The sequence below is a fragment of the Opisthocomus hoazin genome, chromosome 2, assembly GCF_030867145.1.
Source record: "Opisthocomus hoazin isolate bOpiHoa1 chromosome 2, bOpiHoa1.hap1, whole genome shotgun sequence".
Lineage (NCBI taxonomy): Eukaryota > Metazoa > Chordata > Aves > Opisthocomiformes > Opisthocomidae > Opisthocomus > Opisthocomus hoazin.
Genome location: NC_134415.1, coordinates 8,525,931 through 8,538,115, shown reverse-complemented (window position 1 = coordinate 8,538,115; position 12,185 = coordinate 8,525,931). Strand labels below are relative to the sequence as shown.

The following is a 12,185-nucleotide window of genomic DNA, read 5'->3' as shown; positions in this document are numbered from 1 at the left end:
GACAAAGGCCCAGGAGACGGTAGCATTCTGCTGTGTCTATAGCTAATGTCAAAACTGCAGGAAAAGTCTCTCCTGTGCTGCCTGTGATTAATATTAGAGGTTTTGAGTAACTTAACTTCATTGATTACAAAGATTCTGTACTTCAGTAAAGGTTATACAGTGAAGGAAGGAGAGGTGGGGTTTGGTTAATTTATTTAATTAGTTGGTATCCTGAAGGAATAGACAGATTTCCTTTTACCTCAGTATATTTTTAGTTCAGAATGGTTACAAAATGAGATATTGTCCTGATTTTTTTTTTTTGAGAAATGCAGGATTTCACACCTGTACTTTAACTTCGAAATCTGATAATAACGCATCATTGCTTTTCCAATAAAGCGTTGTTACAATCTTTATGTTAGAACATCTCAAAGATTTGCAAGCATCCCATCTGCTAAAGTGAACACTAAAGAGGTGCCTTTGATTACGATTTTCCCAGCCTTCAGCAGTAACATTTTTATATGAAGTACGGTATAACATTAGGTGGGGTTGGCAGAAGTAGCAAGGGGAATAGTAATGGGTCTTGTTATGGGTTACAATCTACTAGAATTGTCACATTTCTGGTAACTACAACTTTGTTTGCAGCATTCCCTTGAATGACTACAAGCTACTTGCGTGCGATATACAACAGCTTCTGGTAGCAGTTGCAATTCATGCCTGCAGCTCCTCAGGTTCTCAGTATTTTCGTGTTGTTGAAGACCTCATTGTGCTGCTGGGTCATCTTCAAAATAGTAAAAATGCGAGGATGCAAAGTAAGTTATCTGCTTGGTTTTGGGGTCTGGAGAAGTAAATTCCTTCCCCACTGATTTTTGTTTAAATTAATATTTAAATTAATATTCCTGTCGAGGGAGAAGGGGGAGTTTGCTGGTGATGGATCTTCTTTCTCTTCTAAGTGGTTCTCAAAGTAGTAGTTTTCCTCAGGAGCCTGCCCTGTGGTAAAGAATTGTGTACTGCTAATCTGAACAGTGACTGCAAAAGTTCTTTAAGTGTATTTAAATGGAAATGTTCTATACAGTTTCATTTGGCATATTTCAGAGCAATAAAATTCAACGGCTTTTCTGTGAGAACTCACTTGTCTACTGTCTGTATCTGTGGAATAGCACTGGGACTTTCTATGTGACTTCGGTGGAATTGAGAGTTTTACAGCTCTTGACACGTTCTGTTGTATTCTTTTACTTTTTACAAGCAGCTAGTAAAATTATTGAAGACATACAGAGAATGTCCTATGTCCTTTTTATGCCTCTCTTTGTAGATATGGCAGTCGTTCTGCAGTTGAGAGTTCTTCAAGCAGCTATTGAATTAATAAAAACTACAGCAAACCAAGATGCTCAGGAGCAGGCCGGTTCAGTGCCATCGCCATCTGCACCACATCGTGCGATGTTTCAAAAACGTAAAGGCATTGCTGGTGAGTAGCAGAAGTGTAGTCTTTTTGTACTTCTTCCTGTATGTATTACTTTGAAACTGTAGTTTCAGTGATACAGCAAATGAGTCCCGGTGCTTTGCTTTTTCTGTGGATTGGCTTCACAAATCCATATATATATATTTTAGAATAGTGTAGCCTGTACCCATTTTGAACTTGTGGGGTTTTTGTGTTAGGAGGGAGTGAGCTGTGAAAATGAAACCTCAGTCACCTTTCCACTGCAGTGGCTAAAGCCAAATACTGCCTTCTCTGGGATTCTCTTAAATTCACAAGTTGCTTGGTAAAGGTGTTTTTAAAGTAATCCTTACTGGTTTTAATAGCCAGCTTCATAGTAAGGAAATGCCAAAATAAAGTTGGTGCTTGTAACTTTAACACAGCTATGATGGGGATTGCGTTGTCGCACGACTTTCAGTGGTCGTCCTGAAGTAAATGCCTGGCGCTCCAAATTGATAGTTGGGAATGCAAGATTCCTAGGTTCCACAGTGGCTGTGCTTGGAAAACATTTGTGCAGGTCTAGCTTTAGCAGTAATATTTTCTCTGTATTTGATAGCTTGTAAATCATTCTGTAAAGGTTTTGGAGTCTTCTGGCTGGAAATAGATTTTGAATCCCTCTTGTATAAACAAAGCTGCATTTAAGAATTTGTAGAAGATACAGTTTTAAGACCCGACGTGTTTGAGGTTTTGTTTCGGGTTTTTTTAAATAAAAACCTAAACACTGTTATTCCCTGCTTACTATGAGAATGTTTCTCTTGATGTGGTCAGCATTTGAGGTCCCTCTCCATCAGCCTAGTGAAGATAGTGAAAATATTTTTGTATTAGTGAATCCGGTAAGGCACTAAAGATAAATTAAAAAAAATTAGTTATTTCTGAAAGAAGCAAGTACAGTCAAGAACCACCAGTTAATTTCAAGAAAATCTTAAAGAATGTTCTTATAAATTGGAAATAGTAGTTCTGTCAAAATTAGTGGCAATGGGTATGGTACAAAATATGTTTATAAGCTGTTAATATAAGTGACTCCTCATTTGTGCTAATAAAGCTACTTTCCAATATGCAGTATTTCTTCTTGTATCCTTAATTTTTAATCGTTTATCCTAATTATAAAGTAAAAACAGCAGTAAAAGTAACTTTTAGAATCTGCTTTACATAAAAATATGCAAGTTGTACAACAAATCTGATCTTCAGGCTAACTCATTTCGTGGTATCATTCTTGAATTTTATCTATTTATTTTCCAATAGAAAAGCTCTTAAAAGAAAGAGACAAACACTCAAATGACATTTATGTTCCCTTCAGTATTAATGTATTTCGAATGTTTGGTTTCCTTAAATGATGTGAACTCTTTGGATGAAAGCAGTTGCCGAGTGCTCAATTTTCTGTGCGTTTTAGTAGGATGTTATTAATGCTTCTCTACTTAAAGGCTCCAGGAAGTTTTCACTGGCTCAGTCTGATGCTCTGCTGATGAAAATGCGTTCCCTAGCAAGTGAGGAGTTCAACATGATGATGCAGCGGCGAATGAGCCAAGAAAATCCAATCCGAGCCACCGAGACGGAGTTTGTACAGAGGTTACAGAGGCTGACTGTTCTAGCTGTTAACAGGCTCATTTATTTAGGTGGGATTTCTTTTGGTTCGTTTCTGTTTTGACAGAGCTGATGTAGTGCTATGCGAAAAATGGATTCTTGCTTTTGGAGCACTGAAGTGTTCCAGAGGAGATACCACTGACGCTATTTAATGGGTTTAACCACAAAACAGCATTCTCGCAGTGATTTGTCTCACGGTGTTATGTAACCAACCATCTGGATACAGTTTTTGTCTGAATGAACTGAATAAGTTATTTTAATTTTGTGTTGGTCCATTCATGTGTTAACTGCCTGAATTATTACCTGAAGATTTAACTCTGCCAAAAGGAGCATCTGCTCTCTTAAAATGCATCAGTTTACATGTTTCTGTGAAATGGCTGCCTTTATTAGCCAGACTTGATGACACTGGGGGCTAGTTCAAATTCCACAGAAGCAAGAGAAAGAGTTTAGCATGTGGGACAAATAATTGAGTGGTTCTGTGATTAACCGTAAATGCTGAATGAATTGGGTCATAAGGGAATTGAAATAAGGAATACTTAATGGTTTTTGAAATATAGTAGTAGTATGGTAAGTATAGTAGTAAAGGCAATGTTTGATTTAATGCCAACTGAAGGATGATGGGATTGTCTTGTGTGAGATGGTTCTGATCAATGTATGCCTCTCTACAATTTAAGCATCTACTGAAGAGTGCCTTGATGTACTGGGTATAACAGAAACCACAAGTCAAAGCAGACTTGCAGCATCCCAGCTGGAAGTGCCTGAAGAGGAAAGCCAGCAAGAGCTGCCTAACAGAACAAATCCTTTTCTGAAAGAAATGTTCAAAATGTTGGTGGAAGGAATCAAAGTATCCATTGTAAGTAGCTAGATGTTGTCCACATTAAAGCATATTGCATACGGTTCCCTTGTTAGGAACTTTTTACACATGAAGTCTTCTCTCCAGAAATGCTTTTCTTGCTGCAATTCAGCTGTGGCATTAAAAACTCTGTTCAGCTTCCCAGTAATTCTGCAGTTGTAAAATAACAAAATGTATCTGCTGTGGTTTTTTTTACCTTAACGTTTAACAAAACTCTGCTTCTTGAACAAGCACACAGAGGTTAAACAGATTTCTGTGTAGTCCACAATTTTGCTTTGTCTCTTCAATCTCAAGGTTTAAGTTTGCTGTGGCCTATTAAACAAGATCCGCTGTGCATCCACAGATGATGGGGAGTTTAAGCGATTTGTGTCTAAAATACATTTTGGAGTTGGTGATATAATTCGGGGGGAAGAGGAACTTTTTTTTTTACTTTTTTTTTTTTTTTTTTTTTTTTTTCAATTATTGCTAAAGGGCTGAGAGTTTTCTAGCATACAGGTGTTAGCTCGTCAGCCTTTCCAAGGTGATCGGGTTTTGCTTGGGTGTTTTGAAATGATGTTACTGGAAAACTTGATGTACTGCTTCTTGCCTCTTTATTTCTCTTAGGTCGTCTTTATAAAAAGTAGCTCAACCTCTAATTCTCTTTCTAGCTGTGGAAAATTAAGTTTGCTAGGTCTCTTATCTTTCCATCGTGCCATGCTTACACTACTTCTCAGAGATGGCAGGTTTCTTTTTGTGACCACAACCACCTCAATCCAATGCCTGGTTTCTAATCTTTTGAGGTAATCCATTCAGAAACTAGCGATTAACGTAGAAGGGCTGTTCATTAAAATAAGCAAACAAAAAAAACCCTTTAACTCTTTTAGACCCTCTACATCACAATTTTCACTTTTGGATTGCTGTATAGTCCCTGTAACTGAATTTCCATTTTAGCTAGGAGTCGCATGCCTAATACTGGCAGATTGAGAGAAGAATGCTTATCTTATTAGAATGAACAAACCCTTCTTTCATTTTTTTAGTAGAACACCTTTTAACCCATAATAATAATAATCAGTAAACTAAAACACTATTCTGGTAGAGAAATTTTTATTGTCTTACATTTTGATCATATTAACTGTGTTTTATTTTGTACTGTGAAAAACTTGGTGAAAAGAAGCCCTAACTGTAATATTAAAAAATGATCTCTTTCGCTTAGGGCACCGGCAGAATGAACGCACCGAAGCAGCAGTGGAAGAGAATCCTCTTGTCGTGCAGGGACACGTTCCGTACGCAGCTTGGCAGGCTTCTTGTGCACAACTTGTCTCCAACGAGGCCACTGCAAGAGAGGAGGCAGGCGCTGGAGATGGTGCATGAAGTAAACCATCAAGAGATTTTGCGTGACTGTCTTAGCCCAACTTTGCAAGTAAGCTCAAGAGTGTTTGAGAGAAGTTTGTAAAACCTGTATCCAATTTTTTTGTTTAAATTTTGCCATTACTTAGAACTGTATGTGGCTAAAGTTGTTCCCTGCTGTTTTAGCAATGTTTAGTGTAATGACAAGGTCATGTCACACAAAATGCCTGTGTGCACCTCTGCAACTGCTGTATTACCCTGCGGGTAGATACTTCTAGTAAGAGACGAGGCAGGATTACATCTGGATCTGTTGACTCTGTAGCGCATCAAGCATCACGTATCCTGTATAGTGCAGAAACAAAAGGTGGTACTAGTTTTAACATGAAGAATTTTGCTGAGGATGCTTGAGGTTAAGGTGCCCTGAAAAAGTGGATTAATGAAGGAATTCTGCTGGCCTTGGAACTCTGCCTGCAGGCTTCCTGAAACTTGTAAGAATTGATTGCCACTAGATTTTAAGAGGTAGTCAGTCCTCAATCAAAGCAGTACTCTTATCTTTCCTTATTTAGCCTTTATTAATTCTTAAAATAGGATTGTGTATTCTATGCTTTTAACTCCAGTAGCTGAACAGTTTCTCCCTGCTTTTCTGGGTTTGTCAGGAAGAAGCTTTTTTGATTGTACTCTGTTAGTGCAGGCTTGAGGGAGAGCATTTCTTAGAGCCGTGATCAGGAATCGGGTGAATTCCTGTGTTGCTGTGTGTGAGATCTTCAGGAACTGCAAGAATGAAATAAATTATGTCAGACATGCCACAGTTTGAGTCCCTTGTATACTAAGGAGAGAAAGTGCTTATGAGATGAACCTGTGACACTTACACATTCCTGATCATGTATGCATTATTCAATTAAATTAACACTTCCACCGGTAAGAAAAGAGGTGATATATTAGCACTGGCTTCTTTGGGGTAGTGCCATGTTGAGTGTATTTATAGACTGTGTCTGCTTAACTTCACTATCTTAACTTCACTATCTATCAGCTCTAATTTGGTTAGTCAAACAAGGTGTAATGAGCTTGGCATGCAAAATTAGGAATCCCTGACACGTATTTCCTGAAGCAGAAGCAAGGCTGTGGGAGCTGAGTGTTTGGAAAAGAAACTTAGTTTTCCGGTAAACCATTTGAATAGTCACAAGGTGCTGGGGGAGGTTTTACCATGTGGAGGATTAAATTCAGTGTCATCTTTCTAATTTTATGAAAGCTTATATTCAAACATTAAAGTGGCCATTTTCTTTAAATCACATAAAAATTAGAAGAAACCTGTCCAGGCTGACCTGAAAAGGGAATAAAGTTGGAGGAAAAAACTGCTCAGTGTTGTATTGTGGAAATGAGAATGACCATACATCTTTTTCCCCTCTTCCCTTCTTTTCATCTCTTAGCATGGACCTAAATTAGTGCTCTATTTATATGAGTTAATGCACAATCATAGCGATGAAATGACCAAAGAAGAACAAAGAGCCGCAGGAGACTTTGTGAATACATTGAAATGTTGTGGCTATAAATGCATTCCCCTGAGCCCACGACCAAAACCAGAGCTGATAAAAGCTTTGAAAGAGGTTTGTGAATAAAAACTTTACTTCAAAAACTGGGTATATTTGAGACAATTGTCGGTTATACGTGGTCAGAGATTTACTGCAGACAGCTGTTTTGTTTGCTTGGTGCATGGCTTATGCTTTTGGGGATTCTCTTTGGGTTCTGAATATTTGTCGCATATACTCCACGCTTCACAACAAGCTCACATGTTAATGCTTCTTGGTTAAGCATATTACTTAACTCAGGCAAAGTAAGAGTTCATAATAAGCTACTAGTATCTCTCGCTGTCGGGGAAAAATAATTTTTATGGTTCCTTGCAGGAAAGTATTAAATTATATTGAAATATAATAAAACAGCAGTAACTCAAATGGTCTTGAGGTTTTTAAATGCTGTGAAGCTATCAGTTGAACAGTCAGTCTTCCTTTTTTAAATTGGCGTATCTTTTAGCCTCTGCTGCCTTATTTTGTCCATCTGAAAAACAAAGTAATGTATAAAACTTCCATTCAGGATCAGAAGAAATACGAGATGGAAGAAGGTGTAAACAAGGCTGCTTGGGAGAAGACAATGGCTAATAATCGGCAAAAGTAAGTGCCTTCTGGAAGGGGCTGCAAGAGCTCTGTAAGAACATTCTCTGTTCAGCACGCCCCATTGCAAAGTTGCCTATATGATTACAGACGTTTTTTCAAATTAACAGCACTGCTAGCTTTCAGGTCTTTATTTTAGTTGTAAAACCGGCTTTGTTGTAGGTATATGCATTTTTGATAGGTTGTATAATAAATGTGTGAACTTCACAGTAATGAATCATTGTTGGTGCATCCGGCATTTCACCCTTAGTTTTACAGCTGTCGTATCTGTCCCGTCACCTCTCCTGTTGCTGTCATCTGTGCAATTTAAGGCAAATGTCCCTGCAACTAACCCTGATCTTCAACAAATAGAACATCATTATATTGAGTATAGTATTTGAACACCTGGTGAGCTACGTAGACTGCTGCTACTTGGCGTAACGTAAATTTAGGTAGCTTGTGGTAGATGAAGAGGTTCTTCCCATTAGTTTACATTTTGGGCTCTGCTGTAACAATCGGATCTGAGATGCACACACAACCTGTTTCAGTGCAGGCGACTGTAGTAGCTGTAAAGGTCAGCTTAGTCAAGTCTGTCCAGATAAGTTATTCAACACAGTAAAGTCCTACTGCTTAAGATATTTGAGCAGTGGTAAATTACTGTTCTTACTTGAGACTTTTATTGTAATGAGTATTCATTAACTAGTGAAGCATGCTAACATGTAGCCATTGATCTTCTGATTGGTTTGTCTTGTCTTTGGCCACAAGTAAGAGCTTTTCTGAAGACGAAGAAGCAGAAGGTATTCACAAATCTCATGGAAATTGTGTAGGCGAAGTTGCTCTGCATCTGCTGTAACAAGAACGACAGATATCTACTGCCAAAGTGATCGTATTTTATAGGGGGTGTTGGTGTCTCGCCTTCTCTTTTCAGTGTGTTTATTTGACACTTTAAAACACAACTCTTTTTCCTCAGTCTCTTTCAACGCCTGGATACAAAATCTAAAGACATTTCTAAAATAGCTGGAGACATCACGCAGGCTGTGTCTCTGTCGCAAGGAATGGAAAGGAAGAAAGTAATCCAGCACATCAGGGGGATGTATAAAGCGGAGCTAAGTGCCAGCAGACATTGGCAGGAACTGGTTCAGCAGCTTACCCATGATCGGTAAGTTGTTCTCTCGTCTCAGTGAAAAAGCAGATGAGAGACTGCACGCCTGACGTGCTTTTCATTCTACTTAGAGGCACATGAAATGTAGATAATATCAAAATTAGAATTGATTCTTTTTGTTAATGGTTGAAGACTTGTAAAATACTTGATTTATTCTCCTGTTTTTTTAGGGCGAGTAGCCAAATAGTATTTCTATGCCATTTAGACAGGTATTTTGTCAGATACATTTTGCTGTGCCTAATAGTATGAAAAATGTAATAAAATTTTAATATCTTGCATTACACTGATAGAGTTAAATAATTTTTGGTGTAATGTTATTCACATTACCACCCAGATACTCTGTTCGCTAGTCTGAATAGAGCAAAAGCTGTTAAGTCTTGACAAGAAACCAAACAATGGTATTTTTGCCACTGCAGAATTAGTATTATATCATGTTTGCAGCAGTTGAGTTTTCAAAATATAGTATTGGATGCATTGTATTGCTGCTTTTGTCAGAATTAGTAACTTGAAGAGCAGTCTTACAGTAGTAGCTCCTAAGTAGTCAGTCAGTGGGATAGCTCATGAGAAACCTACAGAATTCAGTCTTTTGGTACTACTTCAGAAATAACTGCCCAGTGTACGCTACTGTGAAACTTCTGCCTTTCTACTATTTAAAGAAAAACAGAATGGATAAGCATGTGTACTGCCTCTGCTGCCAAACTCTAACATACTTGGCTTTTTTCAGAGCGCTCTGGTATGACCCAGTCTATTACCCAACTTCTTGGCAACTGGATCCGACGGAGGGTCCAAACAGAGAGAGGCGCCGCTTGCAGAGGTGCTACCTAACGATTCCGAACAAGTACCTTCTCCCAGACAGGCAGAAACAGGAAGGTAATTATTACGTCTTCTAGGAGTATGTCTGAATTGTAATGACTACTAGTGCCTTATTATTTGTGGGTTTTTTATAGGTGTGATAAAAACTCCGTTATCTTACCTATTTGAAGACAAAACACATTCTTCTCACTCTTCTACTGTAAAGGACAAAGCCGCAAGTGAACATATAAGGTAAGCTTTGGGTTAACATTTATCTCCCTTTCCCACCTTATCCCATTCCAAAGAAACAGTCCTCCTTACTTTTTTGTCTAAATAAACATAATAAAAATTCAAGTGAAATGAGACAAGTGTCAAAAATGGTAGGTTTTTTGCTGTACTCATAAGCAAAAGACTGGAGCTACCAACACATACATTTTCTGAGTCTTAAAGCAGTCTATCTCCATGACTTCAAAAATTAGTAAAAGCAAATACCATCTGGTGTGATATCGGGATGTGACTTCTGTGGGATAACCTGATGGGATTTCTTCACTTAGTTGTCACTTACATATCTAAGACAGGCAGTGCTACTAGAGCTGTAGGTCTTTCCATCAGTGTTCAAAGGCAAATTGTGTTTTCATCCTCTCTGCTTTTACCACTGTGTTACTCAGCGCTGCAGCTGTGTCGATTTTCCACCCATTACAGGCACTAATGTTGCCTAAAGTAACTGCAGAGAACACACAGAGAAATAAACACAAATACACTGATCTGCAAGTGTAGACGGTCGAGGTTCTGTTTTCCTTCCCTCTTTGGGATATGAACCATCAGAGTCATAGCGTTGAACAGTCCTCCTACTGTAGCCTTTGAGGCTTTTAGTTTTAAGTATGTGTCGAAAGGTACATAAATCCATAAGCAATAATACACTTTAAATATTTCAGAGTTAATCGAAGATGTATAAGTGTAGCCCCTTCCAGAGAGACTGCTGGTGAACTACTGCTGGGTAAGCAGAATTTTCAGTCCTCATAAATATCCTTTTTGTCTAAGATTCTGCTGTATATGTAAACTTGGCTGATTATTTCTTTAAAGTAGTTGAGCTGCTGCCTGACAACTTATGGATTATATACTGTATAGATCGGTTTTGCCTTCCTTCTCTACTGTTCCTGAGTGCTATTTGGACTGCAGTTAAGTTTTAAAGTTGCAGACCACTTGCTAAAAGATGTGGAAGGCTAAATTCTATTTCTGTCAAGATACTATTGTTAGTATTCTGGACACTTTGTACAAGTTTATATAACATTAAGATGCATTATACAAATGGTAATATCACGTACCCTTTTTGCAACTATATTTTTTTTTCTTGCAGGAAAATGTGGCATGTATTTTGTTGAAGACAATGCTTCAGACACAATTGAAAATTCCGTGAGTATTAGAACCTATTGTCCAGCTTTAATTTTTCCAAACTATGACGATGAGTAGCTTTTGCCTGCTGTCACGGAGATTGCTGGAGTACTAGAGTTGGAGGTCTCTGGACAAGGCCAGACAAACTGATTAGTTTGGACTCGGTGTTGCTTCTGTTGCCCCTGGCTGTGGAATCAGGGGTGATAGCAGAAAACGGGCAAGATGTGGGCCTGGGGCTGGAAGGGAACGAGGAGGGGGTGATGTGGGGAAGCTTCTGCATCTTGCTGTCCACTGCTCTGAGTTCGTCAGCATAAGTGCGCGGAGCTTGCTTTGGTCTGCACCTGAGAACTTGCCTCACTGGAAGCTGGAGCACTAGGAAGTACAGCAACTCACAAGTGTATTATGAATTACACATACATTAAAATTACTCTACATCCTCTGATTCTTGACCTTTCCATTATATAGGATGGTCTAGCTCCCCACGTATCCTATACAAGAGAGGAGGACTGTTTTGTGGAGGAAACAAACTGACCTAATCCTTCTGATAGACAAAGGGTCTGATGTATTACTTCAGTTTATACATCCAACAGACACTTAAAAAAAAAAAATCAAGTTAGGGTTTATACTGCTGAAAGTCTTAAACTATTTTCAGAGAGTGCTTCTTTGCATCCACGAAGCACACAGCTCCTGTGGTTTACGATGTTGCCAGCTGTTTTGCTGCTTTCTACTTCATAGAACTGTCAGAATTAGGATTCATGGCAAAGCTCCACTCACTCTGGTTGGCTATCCCATGTTTTAGTTTAAGAGCCAGTGAAAGGATGTCGTTGTGTGCCAGTGTTGGATGGGCAACTGGAGCAGCTGAGGAGCATGCATGATGTTCTGCCCACTCCCTTGAGGAGAGTGGAGGGTGGGAAACATGTATGAAGAAAATGGCAACGATGTCTTAAAGCATCACGGCAGAGTTCAAGCTTGGCTTATGATAGCTGTATGGTTATAAACTGGCCCCTTTGAAGGGTTTCTTGTTTGGGAAGTCTACTATATAAAAGAACTTTTTCAATTGCAAATTTTGCAGAGTTTTCATGGAGAAACTGAACCAGCATCATTTTCTTGGACCTATGAGGAAATTAAGGAAGTCCATAAGCGCTGGTGGCAGTTAAGAGACAACGCTGTGGAAATATTTCTAACAAATGGCAGAACTTTACTCTTGGCTTTTGATAACATAAAGGTAATGTGGCACTGATGGATAATAATATAACAAAGCATTTACTGTGTCTTTGTAACATGTACATTCCTGCATTAGTTTTTAAGGAGATCTGTTGCATGGACTAATTAAATTCTGCTTAATACCTTTGAAAAAACTTTGCTCAGCTAGACTTCTAGACAAACACAATCATGTTGCAAAATGCATCTGTGATATATTAAGACATTAAAGAATCGTAGTAATATTAATCCACTACAGCAGAAATTGGTAAAATGAGAGAAGTT

General features: G+C 38.5%; 1 protein-coding gene across 3 annotated transcripts in view; it reads left to right on the top strand.

Moving 5' to 3' along the window:
- LYST (lysosomal trafficking regulator) overlaps window positions 1-12,185 on the top strand; it is an 89,824-nt gene that overhangs the window by 59,727 nt on the left and 17,912 nt on the right. For all 3 annotated transcript variants that reach the window (XM_075412379.1, XM_075412374.1, XM_075412384.1), the window contains exons 27-39: window positions 622-788; window positions 1,289-1,441; window positions 2,872-3,063; window positions 3,706-3,884; window positions 5,077-5,283; window positions 6,638-6,814; window positions 7,299-7,375; window positions 8,325-8,513; window positions 9,241-9,386; window positions 9,464-9,560; window positions 10,244-10,305; window positions 10,666-10,721; window positions 11,773-11,925. In XM_075412379.1, the coding sequence (XP_075268494.1) occupies window positions 622-788; window positions 1,289-1,441; window positions 2,872-3,063; window positions 3,706-3,884; window positions 5,077-5,283; window positions 6,638-6,814; window positions 7,299-7,375; window positions 8,325-8,513; window positions 9,241-9,386; window positions 9,464-9,560; window positions 10,244-10,305; window positions 10,666-10,721; window positions 11,773-11,925 (1,855 nt within the window). The remainder of the gene's footprint in view (window positions 1-621; window positions 789-1,288; window positions 1,442-2,871; window positions 3,064-3,705; window positions 3,885-5,076; window positions 5,284-6,637; window positions 6,815-7,298; window positions 7,376-8,324; window positions 8,514-9,240; window positions 9,387-9,463; window positions 9,561-10,243; window positions 10,306-10,665; window positions 10,722-11,772; window positions 11,926-12,185) is intronic.